The following is a 16,469-nucleotide window of genomic DNA, read 5'->3' as shown; positions in this document are numbered from 1 at the left end:
CTAGATTCTGTATGTAAAAGTCTAGACTAATTACTAGTTCTGTCTATAGTAATGCCAGTCTCCAGTACGCCTTGCTGCGCCACCCAGAAGCCCAATGCCAGAATCCAACCCAAGCAGCCAGCCACCTTTCCCCCTGAGCCCTTGAAACAAATCCTTGCGCAAACACCAAGAAAAGCAAGTCATCCCTCAACGCCTCCCCATTCACAAGCTCCTCATACGGGGAAGGCCTCGTCTCCACTCAATAACCACATAGCCCTACCGGCAATCAGCTCCCCGCGCAGCCAAAGAACCCATCTCCATCCGGGACGCGCCCACCTCCTCGCGCGCATACCTCTCAGCCTCGACCAGCACAGCCCTCCCGATCCCGCCGTCCTGCATCCTGGGGCTAACGGCGAACAGGCCAAAGTACGACAGCTTGCTGGGCGGCGGGTGATGTGACAAGGAGGGCTGCGCTGCCCGGCGCTCTTGTCTTGGCTAGCAGGCCGGCGGCGTCGATGCGGTGGTCTGCGACGAGGTCTGCCTCAGCCATCCACCCCTGGCGGCTGGATTCGCGCGCGGTATGCTGACTTTACAAGTGGCTAGCAGCGCGCGGTGTGGTTGGGCGTGGCTTTGCGGAAGGTGAGCGGTGGCGGCGAGGCAGGCCGCATAGTAGTTTTTCTCTCTACTTTACACGACTATAATCTAGAGGACCCCGGGCCTAGCGTATGGTTGAAGGGCTTTCTATTGTGAGGTTGTGGTTGCGGGCGAATAATGACCTAAAGCAGATCAGTGTCCTCTATGCAGCCTGAGGATCGTGAGCAGATATCCAATTACTGCCATAGTTCTAAACAACTCTGAGCGACTCGTCTCGGTAGTGGTCGCCGTCGCGATTCCTGCGCCAAACCAGCAACGTTGCGCAAGTGCGCACCTGTCGCCAGAAAACAACCACGGCAATGCGGTGGCTAGAGTCATCCGTCTGTTCGGCGGCACCGGGGCAGTAGCCGGAGCTCTGGACCGGTGGGGGGGATCCCTCCTTTTAGTGTTCGAGTCGTTGTAGCTGGGCCAAGAATACCCGCACAGCAGAGAAACGAGGCGAGAATAGCATCACCCTACAAGATTTTCGCATCACTTATTGTTACTACATAGCCCATGCCTTCGTGGTACAATACAGCATGCCACTAATAAGGTTTCGATGGTACTGGTACATCCGCTGAACTTGAGCGAATGGAACTTTTCCAATGCCTGGTACGCCTACGCTCGATGTGCCGGGCTGTGCTGTGCAATGCTAGATTCCAAAATAAGTCCGACGTCAGCAGCCCTCGGGGAACCTTGTCCGTTAACCAAACCGGATCCCGGCACTGGGCTCCCATTTCCCGCCGACCGGTCCATTGCCACCTCCCGCCTGTCCCCCCTGACCACCAGCGCCTGCCCCGGGCGACTGCGCGAACTTGATGCCCATCTCGGGATTCCACATACCTTGCAGCGGCTGCATCGATTGCCGAGGCTGCGGCTGCTCCGGCGGTTGGGCGTTGTCGTCCCGCGCCCAGGACTGAACCTGTGGCTCGGGCGGAGGTGACATTGGCGCCATCGGGGCAGGTGCATTTTGGTAGTAGTGCTGCGGAGGGCTTTGAGAAGCCTGATAACTGGGTTGGGGTGCAAGCTGGTGTGTACCCAGGGAAAGAGAGGATAGAGGTGGCATGCCGATGTCCCTGGGATGTGTCAGAAGTCTAGTCCAGGCTGTTTTTGGGGTTGATAGTTGTGAACTTACTCTTCGAGCCCTCGAGACTCTTTTCGTCTCTCACCTACCCAGTCCCGGCACCGGTCTCTGAAGGAGCCAGCAATCTTGCTAAGATCGTTGTAGAACTTCCTCCCCGTCTCCACGTTGCCAACGATCTCCTTGTACTTGTAATATGCGTTGTCCAGAGCCTGCAGCGCGGCCTCCCGCTCCTTGGATCCTCGGTCGCCCGCGCTCTTCTTCTGAGCTTCAAACTCTCGATTCGCGCGCGTCACCTCGGCCAAGAACTTTTCTTGCTCCGCAGCCTCCTTCTCGATCTGGGCCAGATCCGCCTCGTACATGCTGTCGAGCCTCTTCTCGAAGAATTCCTCGAAATGTGCTGGTACGATCTGTGTGTTGGGGTACGTGCGCTCCAGCCTTGCTGCCTCTTTCATGATGTCCGGTTTGATGTCATCAGCCTTGGCTTTCTCGCGGAGAGCTTCGGCACGGCGACGTCGTCGTGATTCGAGGCGCTGGATGTCGTTGTAAGCACCACGGAGTCGGCCAAGGGCGATCTTGACGTTCTCGTGGATTTCTGGCTTGCGACTCTGCGGTATTGCGTCCATCAGGGCGCGGTCGGACCCGGCCAGAATGGACAGTGTGCTTTCGACTCCCAGCCACTTCTCACGGACAACTGCATCGATTGACGTGCTCGAGCTAAAGTAGCCTTCGATGCTGGCCACCTGCTCCCAAAGCTTGGCGCCTCTAGGATCCTCTTTGCTGGGCGGCCTCGTCCACCGCTGCGTCCCATACTTGGCCCGCAGACGTTGATCCTCGTCCTCCTCGGTGGAGAGAAGAGACCTTCCTTCGTCGAATATTGCGCGGTCACTTGATCTCAGCTTATCGATGTCGGCAAAGCTCTGCTGCACCCTGCTCAACGCGTCTGCCTGCCTGATTTCCTCGGCGTGCTGTACCAATGTTCCGGGCAGGCCAAGCGGCTTCTCCAGGGCCTGCAACGATCCGGGAAGATTCAGCGACGACAGTATTTCGTGCAGCTTCTCGTTCAATGCCTCAAGGTCTTGTATTATGTTCTGATTGACCAGACGATCTCTCCTCTCCTCGTATATTGACAAGGCAACATGGACGGAGTAGGGTACCAGCTTGCTAAAGAGGGGAGTTCCGAAGTCAGTGTGATCGCCGAGGTACTCGGTGGGGTTGGCAACTTCTGGGGGGACCCGAGCCACGGCCATATTGGCGCGTTCGAGAACCTTGAGCTCGGTCTTGGCGGGAACATGATCTGAGATGGTCAGTGGCGCCTAGAGTGGGTTTAGGGGAACAATATTTAAACTCACGCAGATAAATCATGTCGTTGTCCTTCTCTGCGCGTTTTAGGTCGTCCTCGACCCTCCTCTTCAAGCCATTGAGGTCGTCCATGACAGCCTTGTTCAGGTAGCCTCCCTTGCCCTCCTTCAAGCCCTCGTTCGCACAAACAACAGCGTCGGTCAGACGGGCCACCTCTTCTCCGTATTTCCTCTTCTCCAGGCAGTCACACGCAGCGCGGTACTGGGCGGCGGCGGCGAAGTGATGGTGTTTGGCGCTCACGTGGTGGATCCAGGAACTGCTGATGGACTCGCTGTTCATGGCGGCCTCTCCAGCCAGATTGTACAAGTCACTGACACGGGCGGCAACCTTTGAGATGGAGGCATCCTTGTAGCCGTCTATCACGGCCTTCTGCCAGAAGCACTCCTGGCTCTGGGCTAGCTGCAGCTGGATGAGGGACTCGAGGGTGCTCTCGTCCAGGTCCTCGGGGGGCGTGGGCATGCGCAGCTCGGGGAGCACGGCATCCTTCATGTGCTTGAAGACGCCGGCAGCCTGGCTGAAGTAGTTGGCAGCGGTCTTGAGCCCGTCGGTGTTGGCGCGGTTGGAGGCGAGGGCCAGCTGGGAATACAGCACGGCGAGGTTGAAGAGGACGCTCATGAGCTCGAACTTGAGGTTGTTGTGCACGACGGGCCGGTCGGTGTTGTAGCCCAGGGCGGGATACCAGGTGAAGTCTGCGCCTATGTCGATGGGGAACTTGCCCGAGATCCAGACGAGCTGGGCGGCGTAGGCCTGCAGCTTCTTGATGCCGCTGGGGTGGGCCTCCCGCACGTTGGTGGCATCCCTGCGCAGGGCGTCGACGACCTCGAGGTCATGACGGAACATGTCAGGGTGCTGGTCATATTTCTTGGAGATGTACTGGCGGATGGCGGCCGAGAGCGACAGGTGGTTGGACTTGCGGAAGGGAATCGACAGCTGGTTTGCACTGGGGCTCGCCATGGCGGAGCATTAGCCTGGGAACTGTAGCCTGGGCGTCTGATACGGAAGCAGTGCCAGACCTACGACGACATTGTGGGCAAGGCAGGATCAACCAAGGCCTATGCAATGCGACGCGATGCACGGGAATGCGTCTTCAGCGGTTGGCGGCACCCGAGGGGAAGGCGCATGACCTCATCTGTCGAGCAGACGAAAGGTCCAGCAGCCTGCCAAGCTCCACACGCTGCTGCTGCTGCTGCTCCTGCTCCTGCTCTTGGTGGGGGCTTACATAAGGAGCCCGTTCTGCCTGGGAGCTCTCGAATCGCCATTTGGGCCACACTTTGCCAAGACATCTGGACCACAGGGGGTCTGGGGGTCCTCCTTTTCCAGCCAGGGTTAGGGTTATATCATCGACAAGACAGGCTGCAACGGCCCTCGTCCTTATTAGTTCCACTCCGGACCTGAACAAGGCTCGATGGAAACCGCCAGTCAACAGCCATCCAACCACGCTGGCGGCACAACGGGCAGACCAGTACTCCGTAACGGTACTGATACATGCTCCCACTTCCAAAGCCTCTTCCGCCCTGCAGGAAGGTTGTGGCTGGTTTGACAAGACTAGTGAAGCTGGTCTAGATGCTGCACCGAGTTCGATCACAGACGGCTTGCTGGCGTGCCAACAATCGAGGCCAGCACGTGCGGCGGTAGTCGATGCCCCGTCTCACATGGTCTGCTGGGCAAAGGAAAAAAACGGGTAGCTCCATGGTTAGCCAGATGCTGAAACTATGGTATGTAAAAATTCTTTGTTGCGTAACATTCAACACGGCTCGACGTTCGTGGGCGGCCGTGCTTTGGTGTAGAGGAGACGACTTCAAACTGCAGCAGTGCAGTGCGCCGCATCTACTCCGTATTTCGGCCCTCCCGAACTGCCCATGTGACGTTCTAGGCTCACAACGCTTCGACAGGCACAGTCAATCCGCAGGATATGTGCTTTGATACCCGGCGCAAGCAGCGGACCCAGGAATTGACCCAGAAACTGCAGGAACTGGGCCACCGCTCAGGAATTACATGCCCACGACTTGCAGTGCTGGCTGCTTGCTTGTTGGGCAAGCCTGCAACTGCGGTTTTGCTGACAACTTTGGACTTTCAGGTCTCGTCGACTTGGCTCATACGACTGACTCCAGTGCCTTGGATGGGCCTTCTACACTACCTAGGTACTACTGAATACCTAGCTTCGGATGGGTACCGCGGAGGCGCCCTAATGCACGGCTCGGGATATGCCATCCCTGACTCTTAGTTAGACCGAGACACGGCTGGGGGGCCCGGTCCAAGGAGCCCTCCCGAATGGAAAACCAGGCCAGGTTAACTACTTGACTACGTTATTCAACACATTTGCGGCGGCCAAACAACTGGGGCTCTACCGCACCCCATCTTGCTGCTGAGCTGTTCGTTCTGATATCCGTGGACCGAGAAACTTCCCAAACACTACGTCATGACGATGGCCTCAGACGACGGCCTCAGCTGCACCTTGTGGGGCGTGCCCGGTGTGATAAATGCCTCCCAGCACTTTAAAGTGCCTTGCAACAGGCAATTACTCGGCTCATTGCCCGTTGGGTGATCAAAGCGGCGGCCGCTCTCAGACAGACTGGCCGCAAAAGTGGCGCTTCGCGGCTTACAGACGTCTATGCGGCGTCGGCCCTCCCTTGATCCGACTGCTCGGGCATGGTGCCTTAGTTCGCGACTGCCGGGCCAGACACTGCGCGTACGCAAAATTCAAGTCATCCTGCGGATTTACGGTATAATGTATTGTTTGAAGCCGGGTCGGAACGGGGGTTGTCGATCTGGCGTAACCTTATACCACAGTACCTAGGGCTTGAGGCGTGTTTTATTGCCCGCGCAGCTGAACCGCTGAGCCCTACACCCTTTGCTGACACGCAGCGGACATCCCCACCTTCTCCCCATACCCAGATCTCCGGTTCCAATCATCAGTGCGGCTGGTACATGCCTGCAATCCCACCCGGGCTCATTGTCAGCCTCACCTCTCAGTTGGCCAGGCCCCATCCCAACAGCAGGTGGTTCGTGCCAAGCTCAGGTGACAGATCGGACGGACAAGCTGGGCCGCCAAGTCCTAGGGCTGTACAAAGCACGCACTACTCACAGCTCGGCTGTGTCTTGCCGTGGAAAGCATGGAGGTTACGGGTCGTCAGTCGTTGGAAGAGCTGCCATGACCAGGGGCGGATTTCCTTGTACCCCCCAGGCGTGCCAGGGTCCTTCACCCGAATCCTCCAAGGGCGGGCGGGTCGGCCTTCGGTGGTGTCTTTACACGACCCGTTCGTTGGTTCAAACAGAAATGTGAGGAATAAGCGGCCGCATCGACCTGCATCCTTGTCGACGATGTTCCCCCAAGTCTTGCCCGCGCCGCAAGCTGCAGCTAGGTCAGGCAGCACCATCGAAAAGGGGCCCGGGTCCAATGGATATGGGACCACGCCGCTGGGAAGCGTCTTGTTTCACTACCATGCGCCGTGCGAGTACTATCTGGGTACTGCCAATGGTCTAGATCTCGGGACCGACAAGAAGTTGCATAAGTAGAGCGCGTCTGCACGGCGCGGATGAGCACCCCATATTTACCCGATCCTTTCTGCTCCTTTCAGCGTTGATGTCCGCTCCCTAGGTATCCCAAACCCCTTCTTCATATTGCGAGCCAGTCCTCCGCCATGGCTTTTGATCTTCCCTTTATCATATTGTATCTGGCTATACCAAGCCTTCTCTTGTCCGCTGTACAGCAAGTTCTACAATGGAGGAACAAGAAGGAACCCAAGTTCCCCGGCCCAACACAGTTTCCCCTCGTGGGAAGGATCCATGACCTACCCAGGTTTTCCATGTGGAAAAAGTTCAAAGAGTGGGCAGACATATACGGCCCCATCTACCAGACAAGTGTCCCCGGCTCGACTTTCATCATTATCTCCGATGAGCAGATCGCAGAAGAACTTCTCGTCAAGAGGGGTCATATCTACTCGGGACGTCCGCAGATCAGAGCGCTATTCGATCACAAAACGGGCATTGAGTACCTCGCGTTGATGGACCGCCAGGGTAAGCCAGTCCAGGACTGAGTGGCCCTTTTTGGTAAAGAAGAAGTCTGACATCTCTGGGTACCCACCATAGATCACTGGCAGAAGCAGCGAAAATGGGTCCACGCCGCTATGGCCGAGGCCTACAAGCATCAGTTCTACGGGCATGTCGAGCAAGAAACTCAGCGGTACCTGATGATGCTCATGTCGGACCCAGTCCGGTTCATCGATCACTCACGCGAGCACTGTGGCCGTATCATGTCGCGGCTGGCCTGGGACGAGGCCTCGCAGGGCAAGTGGAACGGCGAGAGTGCCAACGACACGTTGCACAACATGTCAGTCTCGGGCCCCATCGTCAACACGGTCACGCCGCTGTGGGAGATTCCTGAGGCGCTGAACCCGTGGAAAAAATATGAGAGGCAGAGGATGGGGGCACAGAAGGCCTGGTGGACGAGTAACTACAGGGTCGCCAAGGAAAAGTATAAGAAAGGCCAACTGCCCAAAGACACGTGGGCATACCGCTACATCGAACAGGTCGAGCGAGAGCAGAAGGGCAGCCTGGAGCAGACCGAGGAGCAAGAGAACTTCGCGGCGTGCACCATAGGGTTCTTCAACCTGGTTGGTGTGGTCACCATTGCGGGGCCGCTCAAGACCTTCCTTCTGGCCATGACGCTGCACCCCGAGTGGCAGAAGAAAGCCCAGGACGAGATCGAGCGGGTCTGTGGTGACCGACAGCCCAATTTCGATGACTTTGCAGATCTGCCTACCGTAAGGGCTGTTCTCAAGGAGACCATAAGATGGCGTTCAGGAGTTCCGCTGGGTAAGTTATCTGGTCGCTCGTTCATGATACTCCCTCATCAGATGCTTGCGCCAGCATGGTGGCTGACATGATGGTTGCATGGTGTAGGTGTGCCCCATCAGGCAGAGAAAGATGATGAGTACCGCGGCGTCAAGATCAAGAAGGGCACAATTATGCTTGCATGCGAATGGTAAGTTGCTCACGTCCACGATTGTCATAGTGCGGAACAACCTGCTCACGTGAACCTCGCCACAGGTCAATCAACCGAGTTCCTGAGAGATACCCAGACCCAGAGAACTTCCGTCCTGACCGGTGGCTCGACCCATCGTTCCCGACGTACCAGGAGCCCCTGACCAAGTACCCCAACTTCCGCGACAGCAAGTTCGGTGCACACAGCTTCGGGTGGGGCCGCCGCAAGTGCCTGGGGATGGACATCGTGGACATTGAGCTCTTCGTCACGGGCGCCTCGGTGCTCTGGGCGTTCAACTTGGAGCAGAAGACGTGCCCGATGACGGGCGAGAAGGTGCCCATCGATGACCAGGCCACCAACAGCCACGTCATCCTAGAGCCGTCGCCGTTCGAGGCGAAGATCACCGTGCGCAACGAGCAGAGGAGACAGGCTATCACCGAAGGTTATGGGAAGGTTGCTGCCAATCTTAAAGTGTACTAGAATTTAGCGTATTGATTTGATTGTGTTGATGGGGCCAGGATGTTTGCGGATTAAGGAGACTGCTTCTTGTAACTGGATTTTGGCCATCAGATTCCGATGAGAGATATCCTGTTAGGCGTTGACGATAGAGCATTTTTGTTATAACATCATCCAAGTACTATGCTATTCTTCGAGTCGAGAACTGTGGTGGGTGACAGCTCAGCGTGGTTCTGCTGAACCGATGAAGTCTTCGCCCATGTGCCCCAAATTCAATGCATTCGGAGGCACATCTCAGTACGTATTGTCGCCGTATCCATCTGTAAACGTTTCCAGCATGTCGCATATTACATTGAACTTCTTGTCTGGTCAGGTTTACTTCACAATGAAGTTACGTCATTAACTGGCTACAAAACAAGGTTGTGATCTTACCACCTCCTGCCCCACCACATCCTCCGTTCGTTTCACTTTTATAGCGGCCGCGAAAATATTGCATGGGGCGATTGTAAAACATCTGGCCTTTGCGTCTCTAGCCAGCGCGCCGTTGGAAGCAATGCCGTCGGGAGCGATGCCTCCTAGCCTTGTCTGTGCGGCACGAGGCCGAGGCCACGTGCATTCTCTCTGTAATGTTGTCACATTGTATTTTTTAAATGCTAGATCTTGAGCGTTGACCACTGCCCCGGTGTATGAAGGCGCCACATACGTTTTATATGTGAGGGGATTAGGAACGAAACCACTTGAATTTAGAGTCTTCCTCTTAGGTGTAGTGCAGCTTTATCAGGGTTGTTGGTCTCATGTCCTCGTGGCTCGGTGCTTCGTCCTTCTTTTTGTGAAAATAATCCTGGTTCAGGAGCTCCGATATTTGCGTCGTATTTGTCTGTGGCCGTCTTTCACCGGCCTCGCATACACAGACAGAACGACCCCGGCCTTCTTTTCTTCAAATGTTTCCAGGATGCTAGCCTCGAATCATCTCAGGATGAACAATTATAGTCGACCACTAGATTATATATCATGATTGAATAATTCGTTAAGCCACTTGAAGTCTTGCCATCGTGTTTCATTCCAATACGATTCTCCCATCTTCTCCAGTCTATTCTCATGCACACTGGTCGGCAACATCGATTCAAAATCGTGCTCAGAAATTAAACAGTGGGACCACGATGGATTTCGGCCCTTTAAAAAAAACCCACCACTAATTTGGGATGGGGGGAAAATACAAATTGAAGCGTAGCATGCGCATCAGGTTAACGCTGACGATGTGTTGATGGAGCGGTTCGGCCATCAACTCCGGCATATCCCGCAGCGGCATCGCGCAGGAGCACATAAACAAAGCCCGACTGACTCATTTTATGCACCTGAGCCGGTATATTTATAAACACGGTCGGCATACTTGTAGAATTGAGTTCGCGAAGCTAACGGCCGCTCCGGACGGGTGCTTCCTGCGAGAACCTATCAAGTACCTAGGTAGTCAGGCGCCAGTGGCAGATATGGAAGCCAAGTCATTGGAGTGCTTTGAGCTTCAAGTGATAAAGGAGGGGCTACATGAAGGAGCAAGATGAAGTCCTCGTCCCCGAAAAGAGCTTTTAGCACATGGATCAAAATGTCCAGATGTCCATGGGACACTTATCAAAGGCAAATTTTGCCGAATTTGAACCACTCGCATGAGGAAAATAGCCAAGCAACTTAATGCGAGTCAACGAGAACCCAACCAAGTACTATGGAGCTACCTCACGCGCGGACGCCGGAGCACATGCATTGTTCGAGTTATTAGGACGTAGGACGGCCGGCTGACGTTGCCTACCTAGGTATCCACTTGTGGACTCGGACTTTTAACAGGCTCGAGGACTCGTTAAGCCACATATGGATGGCAAAAAAATTATTTGCTCTCAACATCTTATGCAGAGAAGAGGATTGAATCTTCAGGAAAAGCCACAGCCGAGCGGCTAGAGTGGTGGATCAAACCAGACGATGGTACATGTTCCGTATCCAGGCGTGGGACAGATGACTAAGTCAGGACGTATCTGGAATAGAAGAAGTCGGGAACCCCCACAGCACCCAAGACATGCCAAGCACGACGCGTTTTTATTCAGGCAGGGCGATGTACCCTGATGGTCAAGCGACGATGGGGTAGATATCCACATCATGACCAGGCGGCCACTCAGGGAGCCCATGATTGCGCGAGATTTTGTTATTGGGGAGCTGGGCAGGACTTCCCGCCTGACTAGGAGGGGGAAATGCAGAAGCGGGTGTTCCTGCATGCAAGTGTAGCATGCCCCTCCCTCGGGCCTTCATATACTTGCGCAGTCTGCTGCGCAGACTCGCCAGTGTGCTTTGGTTCCCGCTGAGGCTGGTAAGACAATTTTGTTTTTGGTGCAGATCCTATCGACGACTGGACGGTTGTATTGGGATCATGGGAGCGAGTAGTTGCGACGCCTCCGGGCACAAGACCGACGGGGTGGCCCGGGTGAAGGCGGTCTTCCTAGGAGACGAGGCGAAGAGCAAGGAGGAACGAAGACTGGTGCAGAAGTTGGGTAAGATGTGCATCCCCATCCGAGATGGGCCGCCGTTCTAGATGCTGATCGATGATGCAGACTGGGTCATCTTGACATATTGCTGCCTCAGCTCCTTCTTCAACTATCTCGACCGGTCCGCCTTTGCGAACGCCTATGTTGCTGGCCTCAGAGAAGACCTTGACCTGCATGGCGCCGACTACAACATCGTCCTCTCCATGTTCACGGCCGGCTCCGTCATTGGCCAGATCCCCCACGGGATCATTATCCAGAAGTTCCCACCCCGGATATGGCTGCCCTCCATGGTCGTCGTCTGGTCTGCCCTGACCATGGCGTGCGCCGCCTGCAAGACGTACGAGCAGCTCTGCGTCGTGCGCTTCTTCCAGGGCTTCGCGGAGGCCAGCACGTACTGCGGCACCATCTACATCATCGGGTCGTGGTACAAGCCCCGCGAGATCGCCAAGCGCACCGCCATCTTCACGGCCTCGGGCCAGGCGGGCACCATGTTCGCCGGCATCATGATGACGGCCATCTACAAGGGGATGCAGAACAACGGCGGCCTGAAGGGGTGGCAGTGGCTCTTTCTGATAAACGGCATCATCACGCTCCCCATCGCGGCCGTGGGCTTCTTCTTCTTCCCCGACACCCCCGAGACGACGCAGGCCAGGTGGCTCAGCGCCGAGGAGCGCGAGCTGGCGCTGCAGCGGCTCCCGCCCAAGAGCAAGGACGGGCACAACATCGACCCCTGGCCGCTGGCGAGGCGCGTCTTTGCCAACCCGGCGCTGTACATCCTGTGCCTGTGGGCCGTCATCACGGGCGCGCTCGAGGCGTACGTGGTGCAGAGCCTGTTCCTGCTGTGGATGAAGTTCCACTCGGACTCGTTCACGCAGGCGCAGATAAACACGTACCCGCTCGGCGTGCAGGCCGTGGGCATCGTCTCCAACTTCCTGGCCGCCGTGCACGTCGATGCCACGGGCAAGAGGGTGCCCATGGGTGTCCTGGCCTGCCTGCTGCAGCTGACCGCGGCTGTCATGTTGATGGTCCCGACGCTGCCTTTCGCAGGCACATTCTTCGCATACTACCTCTCTGGCACGAGTTATATGGTGAACCCAGTGTCGTATGGCTGGGCGAGCATCATCACCCAGCGGGGCGGGGATGACGCCGTAAGGTCTGTTATCTTGTACGCAATGAACGCGTGTTCCACCTGCTTGTACACGTTCTGGGGAATCGCACTGTATCCAGCCTCGGATGCACCATACTGTAAGTCATTTTGACTCAGCATCCCGGCGTGGCCGTGTCATAGCTGACCGTACTATTCAACAGGGAAAAAGGGAAATATTGCCATGATAATCGTGGTGGCGGTGATGCTGGGCGGCCTCTTCGCAGTCAACTGGCTGGACAAACACACGCTGCGAAAGTTCCCCTACGGCGACACGGCCCTGAGAGATATTGTAGGTGTGGGCGACAGCGACGTGGTGGTTGTTCCACATGCGGACGTCGAAAGTGAGAGTGACCAGGAGAAAGGGGTAAAAGACAAGTGCTGAGGCGGTCTGCCTCAGCCAATACCTAGATGAATTTGAGTTAGATGCACAACTTTGAGGATCATTGCACGGCCTGGCGGTCGACAGAACCGCCATCAGCAGTTTTGTGTGGTTTATATTTCTCTTGCGTGGGTTGAGAGGTGAAGTGTGGGATTCGTGAAAGCGAGCCTTGGCAACGAAGGCGAGATGCTTGGACGTTGAGCTGCGGGAGTGGGGACCGAGTCGATGGAGCTGACGGGCCATTCCCGTGGCATACTCGAGGATGGCTTGATAGGACGCCACATGTACACTAGATAATTTTAGTAATAAACGTGTAGACGCAAATTGTTGAAGGATGAGACGAACAGTGAAAGCTGATTGACAGCTTGCGCCACAGTGCTTGCACCAACCCACTGCCCACCCGTCTCTGCGCCCCTTCCCCAGAGGCCAGAGGCCAGAGGCCCAAAGACAGACCCACTGGCCCGGCTGCCTCCACCTAAGCTCTGAGCCACAGTGTGACGCTATGACGTCCCTGTTTGTGCTTGGTGCACAGGCAGACAGGTGGTGCTCCTCCAGTAGCTTGTTTGGGCAGCGGCAACTGACCAAACGGGCAGACTGGCTGTTCGCCTCGCCTGCCAGAGCCCAAAAGCCAAGAGATTCTTACGCGTTTCAGTCGCCTGAGGTCCAAGGGTTGAGGAGCTTAAATACAATCCCAAGGTCAAAGCTTCGAGTCTCGGTGCCTCTCTCGCAACATCTGTCCTGACTGTTGTCCTGACTGTTGCTGTCCCGAAAGCCAGGCTTGTCTTTGTGTTCCACAGAGAGAGAGCACTTGAGCCGTCACCAAAAGATCCCAGTCTATTATTACCCCCCCCCCCCACTTCGTCATGGCTGAGAAGAACCCCTCGGGCGAGCAGAACTTCCCACCACCTCCTCCCGGCCCACCACCTGGGCACAATGGCCTCGCCATGAACCCGAGCGACCACCCCGCCCCAGACTCGAACTCGGAGCTCTACGACAACACCCCTCCCACCCATTCCGACGCCCAGTTCCAGGCCCAGCATCAGACCCAGCAGCAGCAGCAGACTGCCCATCAGGTCCCTCCTCCCGACAGTGATGGCGCCCCCAAGAAGGTAGGATGGGGCCAGCGTTTCAGTGCCTGGGGCGGCAAGGCCGCGACCCCATTCAACATGCTGGCAAATAAGCTCGGGTCAGAGAGTTTCCTCCCTGATACCATGGACAAGGAGTGCGAGAAGGCCGCAAGGATCCTGAGGAGCTTCTGCAGTAAGTCAAGTCAAACACGGCACACACACAGGATACTTGGGTAATTACTGACACCTCTGGCTGTAGAGGATGGGATCTATACCGACGCACAGGCGCCCGAGACCGTCGAGGCCCCAACCACCGACGCTGATGGGAAGCCCACCACTGCCGCCGCGAAGCCCAAGAAGAACCGAACCCTCCTGACCATCCCCTCCAAGGTCATCAACCGCGCCGTGGGCCTGGCCATCTTTACGACCGCTCGCGCCGGCTTCCACGTCTCGGGTGCCACCGGCTCGGGCGTCATCATTGCTCGCCTCCCCGATGGCAGCTGGTCACCTCCTTCGGGCATCCAGGTCCACAGCGTCGGTGCCGGTTTCATGGTCGGTCTCGACATATACGACTGTATTGTCGTCATCAACACAAGGGAGGCTCTGGAGGCTTTCACAAAGACGCGCATGTCGCTGGGCTCCGACCTTGCCGTCGTGGCTGGTCCTTGGGGCGCAGGCGGCAGCGTCGACTTCGCCGCACCTCAATCACAGAAGGGCAAGGCCAAGGCGGGCGATGCTCCTGGGTCCCCAGACCCGACGACTAAGGACGCCGAGGGCAAGCCAGCCACTCCTCCGCCCGCCGCAAGCGAGAAACACCCCGACGGCGCGGAACCTGTCCCGACGGTGAACGAGCCGACCGCAGACAAGACCACTGCCGAGGCGGCAGAACGCCCCCAGGCCGGCAAAGAGCGCAAGCCATCCGGCCTTAAGCAGGCCCTCAAGCCTACCTATTCCTACGTCAAATCGCGGGGGTTCTACGCAGGCGTCCAGGTGGACGGCACAATCGTCACTGAGCGCAAGGACGCCAACACCGCATTCTACGGTGAGCCGGTTGGCGTTCAGAGTATCCTGAAAGGCGAGGCGCCTCTGGTTCCCGGCAAGGAGAACTGGGTGAACATCGTCAAGCCCCTCTTCGATACCATCAAGGGAGCCGAGGGCTGGAGGGCTCAAGGCGGAACCCAGCAAGGCCAGCAGTGGGCGAACCAGCAAGGCCCATCCGACACGTACGGCCACGGCAACGCGCCCCAGGGCTACCCCACCGGCTTCGACCCCGTCTTCTCCGGCGCTGGCGAGAACCCACCAGCGAAGCCCCCCCGCCCCGGCGTATCCGGCGTCACGGAGGGCGTGCACGGCCTCGGCCTCGGCGGCTCCTCGCCAGCAGGGCCCCCGCCGCACGCGGACACCCAGACCCCAGCAGCGCGCTCAAAAGCCGCAGAGGCCGCCGCCGAGGCCGAGGCCGCCCGCGAGCAGGAGCGGCGGGAGAGGCAGGAGCTGGAGCAGGAGACCGCCCAGGCGGTCGCCGGCGGTGCTGCGAGGCCGCTGTCCATGGCGCCGCCTTACACCGAGTCGGCCGGGCCCGCCGAGGCGTCGCACGGGGAAGCGGGCGGGGAGCAACCGCCTCCCGCGTATACGGACGACGGCGTGGCAAGGCCTGGGGTCGGGGACACGAAGCACCCCGGAGGACCGCCGTCGTGATTGGGAAGTCCGCGTGAGATGGAGCCCAAGAGGCCGTCATGTCGATGCTGTACGTGCCGTTTAGACAGACACACAGACAAATAGAATAGGGTTGAGCGGGTAGGATGGATGGCGTTTTCAACAGCTGGGAACAAAGGGAGCACACGCGGGTCCAATTCCGCTCGTGCCTGGCACGATGATGATGATGATGATGATACCTGCTGGATTGGGGGTGCAATTCTGTGCAAGAAAACCAAAATATCCACTAAATAGTCTAACGAACTCTAATGCCATTGTTTTCCTCACTTCCGCTCTACAGCGGTACATACAAATAAACCATATCCCCCCGGCCGGCAACGGCAGCGTCACAGCAGTATCACATATCTACCCTTCCAAGATAATTCCCAGACACAAATGCATCTTTCCCATCAATGCAATCAGTGCGTGCACGTGCGTGATACAAAGGTCGGTCGGTCCTCAGGAATACCCTGTCGTGTGACTGTAAATTGCAGCCCCCTTGCCTACCTACCTACCTACCTACCTACCTACCTAGGTAGGTAGCATTGAGAGGCAGAAGAGGCTTGCAAGCAGGGAGCAAGGAGGCCAAGACATGAACAAGAGTCCAAGCCACCGGGTAAGAACATAATAAGCCATCCCTCATGGCCCGCATGACGGCAACCCCCCCCCCCCCCCCGCGCGCGGCCCTCGCGGGCTGCACGAAGGAAGGGAGTGAAGAAAGGGCGGTTTCTAGGTGTTCCGAAACGAAGAAAAAGAAAACACGAAAAACACGAAAAACAAACCTCACACACGAGACACGGCCAAACCTTCCGGCTCATTGCCCTGACAGTCCAGCCTGTAAAACCCCCCCTCCACGGGTCGCCACCACCCCCCTCGGTCTACGGACGGGGCTACTGTCTTGCTTGTACGACCGGGGTGGCAGGGCGGATGAGTGAGTTGCGCAGGTGACTTGTATTACTGATTGAAGGCTGCGCATATAACGTTAGACAACAAGGCATGAGAAGAGTGAGAGAGAAGTGTATTACGATTCTCGTTCCACGCCAGCCCGGCCCAACCCAGCCCAGCCCAGCCCAACCCAGCCCAGCCCAGCCCAGCCCGGCCCAGCACAAAGGCCCACTCCGCCCAGCCACAACAAGAGTCTCATCTCTGAGACACATACGGTAC

General features: G+C 57.2%; 4 protein-coding genes across 4 annotated transcripts; 3 read left to right on the top strand and 1 right to left on the bottom strand.

The window, feature by feature from the left end:
* Positions 1-169: 169 nt before the first annotated feature.
* Positions 170-4,315, bottom strand: KVR01_006473 (uncharacterized protein). The gene is made up of 3 exons (XM_044794596.1): positions 3,046-4,315; positions 1,748-2,990; positions 170-1,688 (listed from the first exon to the last, which is right to left on the bottom strand). The coding sequence occupies exons 1-3, from the start codon at positions 4,007-4,009 to the stop codon at positions 1,316-1,318; spliced, it is 2,580 nt and encodes an 859-aa protein (XP_044645276.1). The 5' UTR covers positions 4,010-4,315; the 3' UTR covers positions 170-1,315.
* KVR01_005951 (uncharacterized protein) lies at positions 4,294-8,700 on the top strand. The gene is made up of 5 exons (XM_044787830.1): positions 4,294-4,770; positions 4,948-7,072; positions 7,145-7,870; positions 7,958-8,039; positions 8,105-8,700. Exons 2-5 carry the CDS (start codon positions 6,697-6,699, stop codon positions 8,517-8,519), a joined length of 1,599 nt encoding a protein of 532 aa, XP_044644754.1. The 5' UTR covers positions 4,294-4,770; positions 4,948-6,696; the 3' UTR covers positions 8,520-8,700.
* A 1,534-nt stretch (positions 8,701-10,234) lies between these two features.
* Positions 10,235-12,851, top strand: KVR01_005962 (uncharacterized protein). Its single transcript, XM_044793731.1, has 3 exons — positions 10,235-11,026; positions 11,087-12,265; positions 12,329-12,851. The coding sequence occupies exons 1-3, from the start codon at positions 10,765-10,767 to the stop codon at positions 12,547-12,549; spliced, it is 1,662 nt and encodes a 553-aa protein (XP_044644765.1). The 5' UTR covers positions 10,235-10,764; the 3' UTR covers positions 12,550-12,851.
* Positions 12,852-13,128: 277 nt separating this feature from the next.
* Positions 13,129-15,960, top strand: KVR01_006266 (uncharacterized protein). The gene is made up of 2 exons (XM_044783543.1): positions 13,129-13,806; positions 13,873-15,960. The coding sequence occupies exons 1-2, from the start codon at positions 13,410-13,412 to the stop codon at positions 15,306-15,308; spliced, it is 1,833 nt and encodes a 610-aa protein (XP_044645069.1). The 5' UTR covers positions 13,129-13,409; the 3' UTR covers positions 15,309-15,960.
* Positions 15,961-16,469: the final 509 nt, after the last annotated feature.

This window comes from Diaporthe batatas, assembly GCF_019321695.1.
Source record: "Diaporthe batatas strain CRI 302-4 chromosome Unknown Contig00006, whole genome shotgun sequence".
Lineage (NCBI taxonomy): Eukaryota > Fungi > Ascomycota > Sordariomycetes > Diaporthales > Diaporthaceae > Diaporthe > Diaporthe batatas.
This window is presented reverse-complemented; position numbering and strand designations above follow the sequence as displayed.

Coding starts and splice junctions, on each gene's coding strand:
- KVR01_006473 (XM_044794596.1), bottom strand. CDS start 4,009: ATGGCGAGCCCCAGTGCAAACCAGCTGTCGATTCCCTTCCGCAAGTCC. Junction 2,991..3,045: donor CAACGACATGATTTATCTGC/GTGAGTTTAAAT, acceptor TGACCATCTCAG/ATCATGTTCCCGCCAAGACC. Junction 1,689..1,747: donor GAGTCTCGAGGGCTCGAAGA/GTAAGTTCACAA, acceptor GACACATCCCAG/GGACATCGGCATGCCACCTC.
- KVR01_005951 (XM_044787830.1), top strand. CDS start 6,697: ATGGCTTTTGATCTTCCCTTTATCATATTGTATCTGGCTATACCAAGC. Junction 7,073..7,144: donor CGCGTTGATGGACCGCCAGG/GTAAGCCAGTCC, acceptor TACCCACCATAG/ATCACTGGCAGAAGCAGCGA. Junction 7,871..7,957: donor GCGTTCAGGAGTTCCGCTGG/GTAAGTTATCTG, acceptor TGCATGGTGTAG/GTGTGCCCCATCAGGCAGAG.
- KVR01_005962 (XM_044793731.1), top strand. CDS start 10,765: ATGCCCCTCCCTCGGGCCTTCATATACTTGCGCAGTCTGCTGCGCAGA. Junction 11,027..11,086: donor AAGACTGGTGCAGAAGTTGG/GTAAGATGTGCA, acceptor TCGATGATGCAG/ACTGGGTCATCTTGACATAT. Junction 12,266..12,328: donor AGCCTCGGATGCACCATACT/GTAAGTCATTTT, acceptor ACTATTCAACAG/GGAAAAAGGGAAATATTGCC.
- KVR01_006266 (XM_044783543.1), top strand. CDS start 13,410: ATGGCTGAGAAGAACCCCTCGGGCGAGCAGAACTTCCCACCACCTCCT. Junction 13,807..13,872: donor GATCCTGAGGAGCTTCTGCA/GTAAGTCAAGTC, acceptor CTCTGGCTGTAG/AGGATGGGATCTATACCGAC.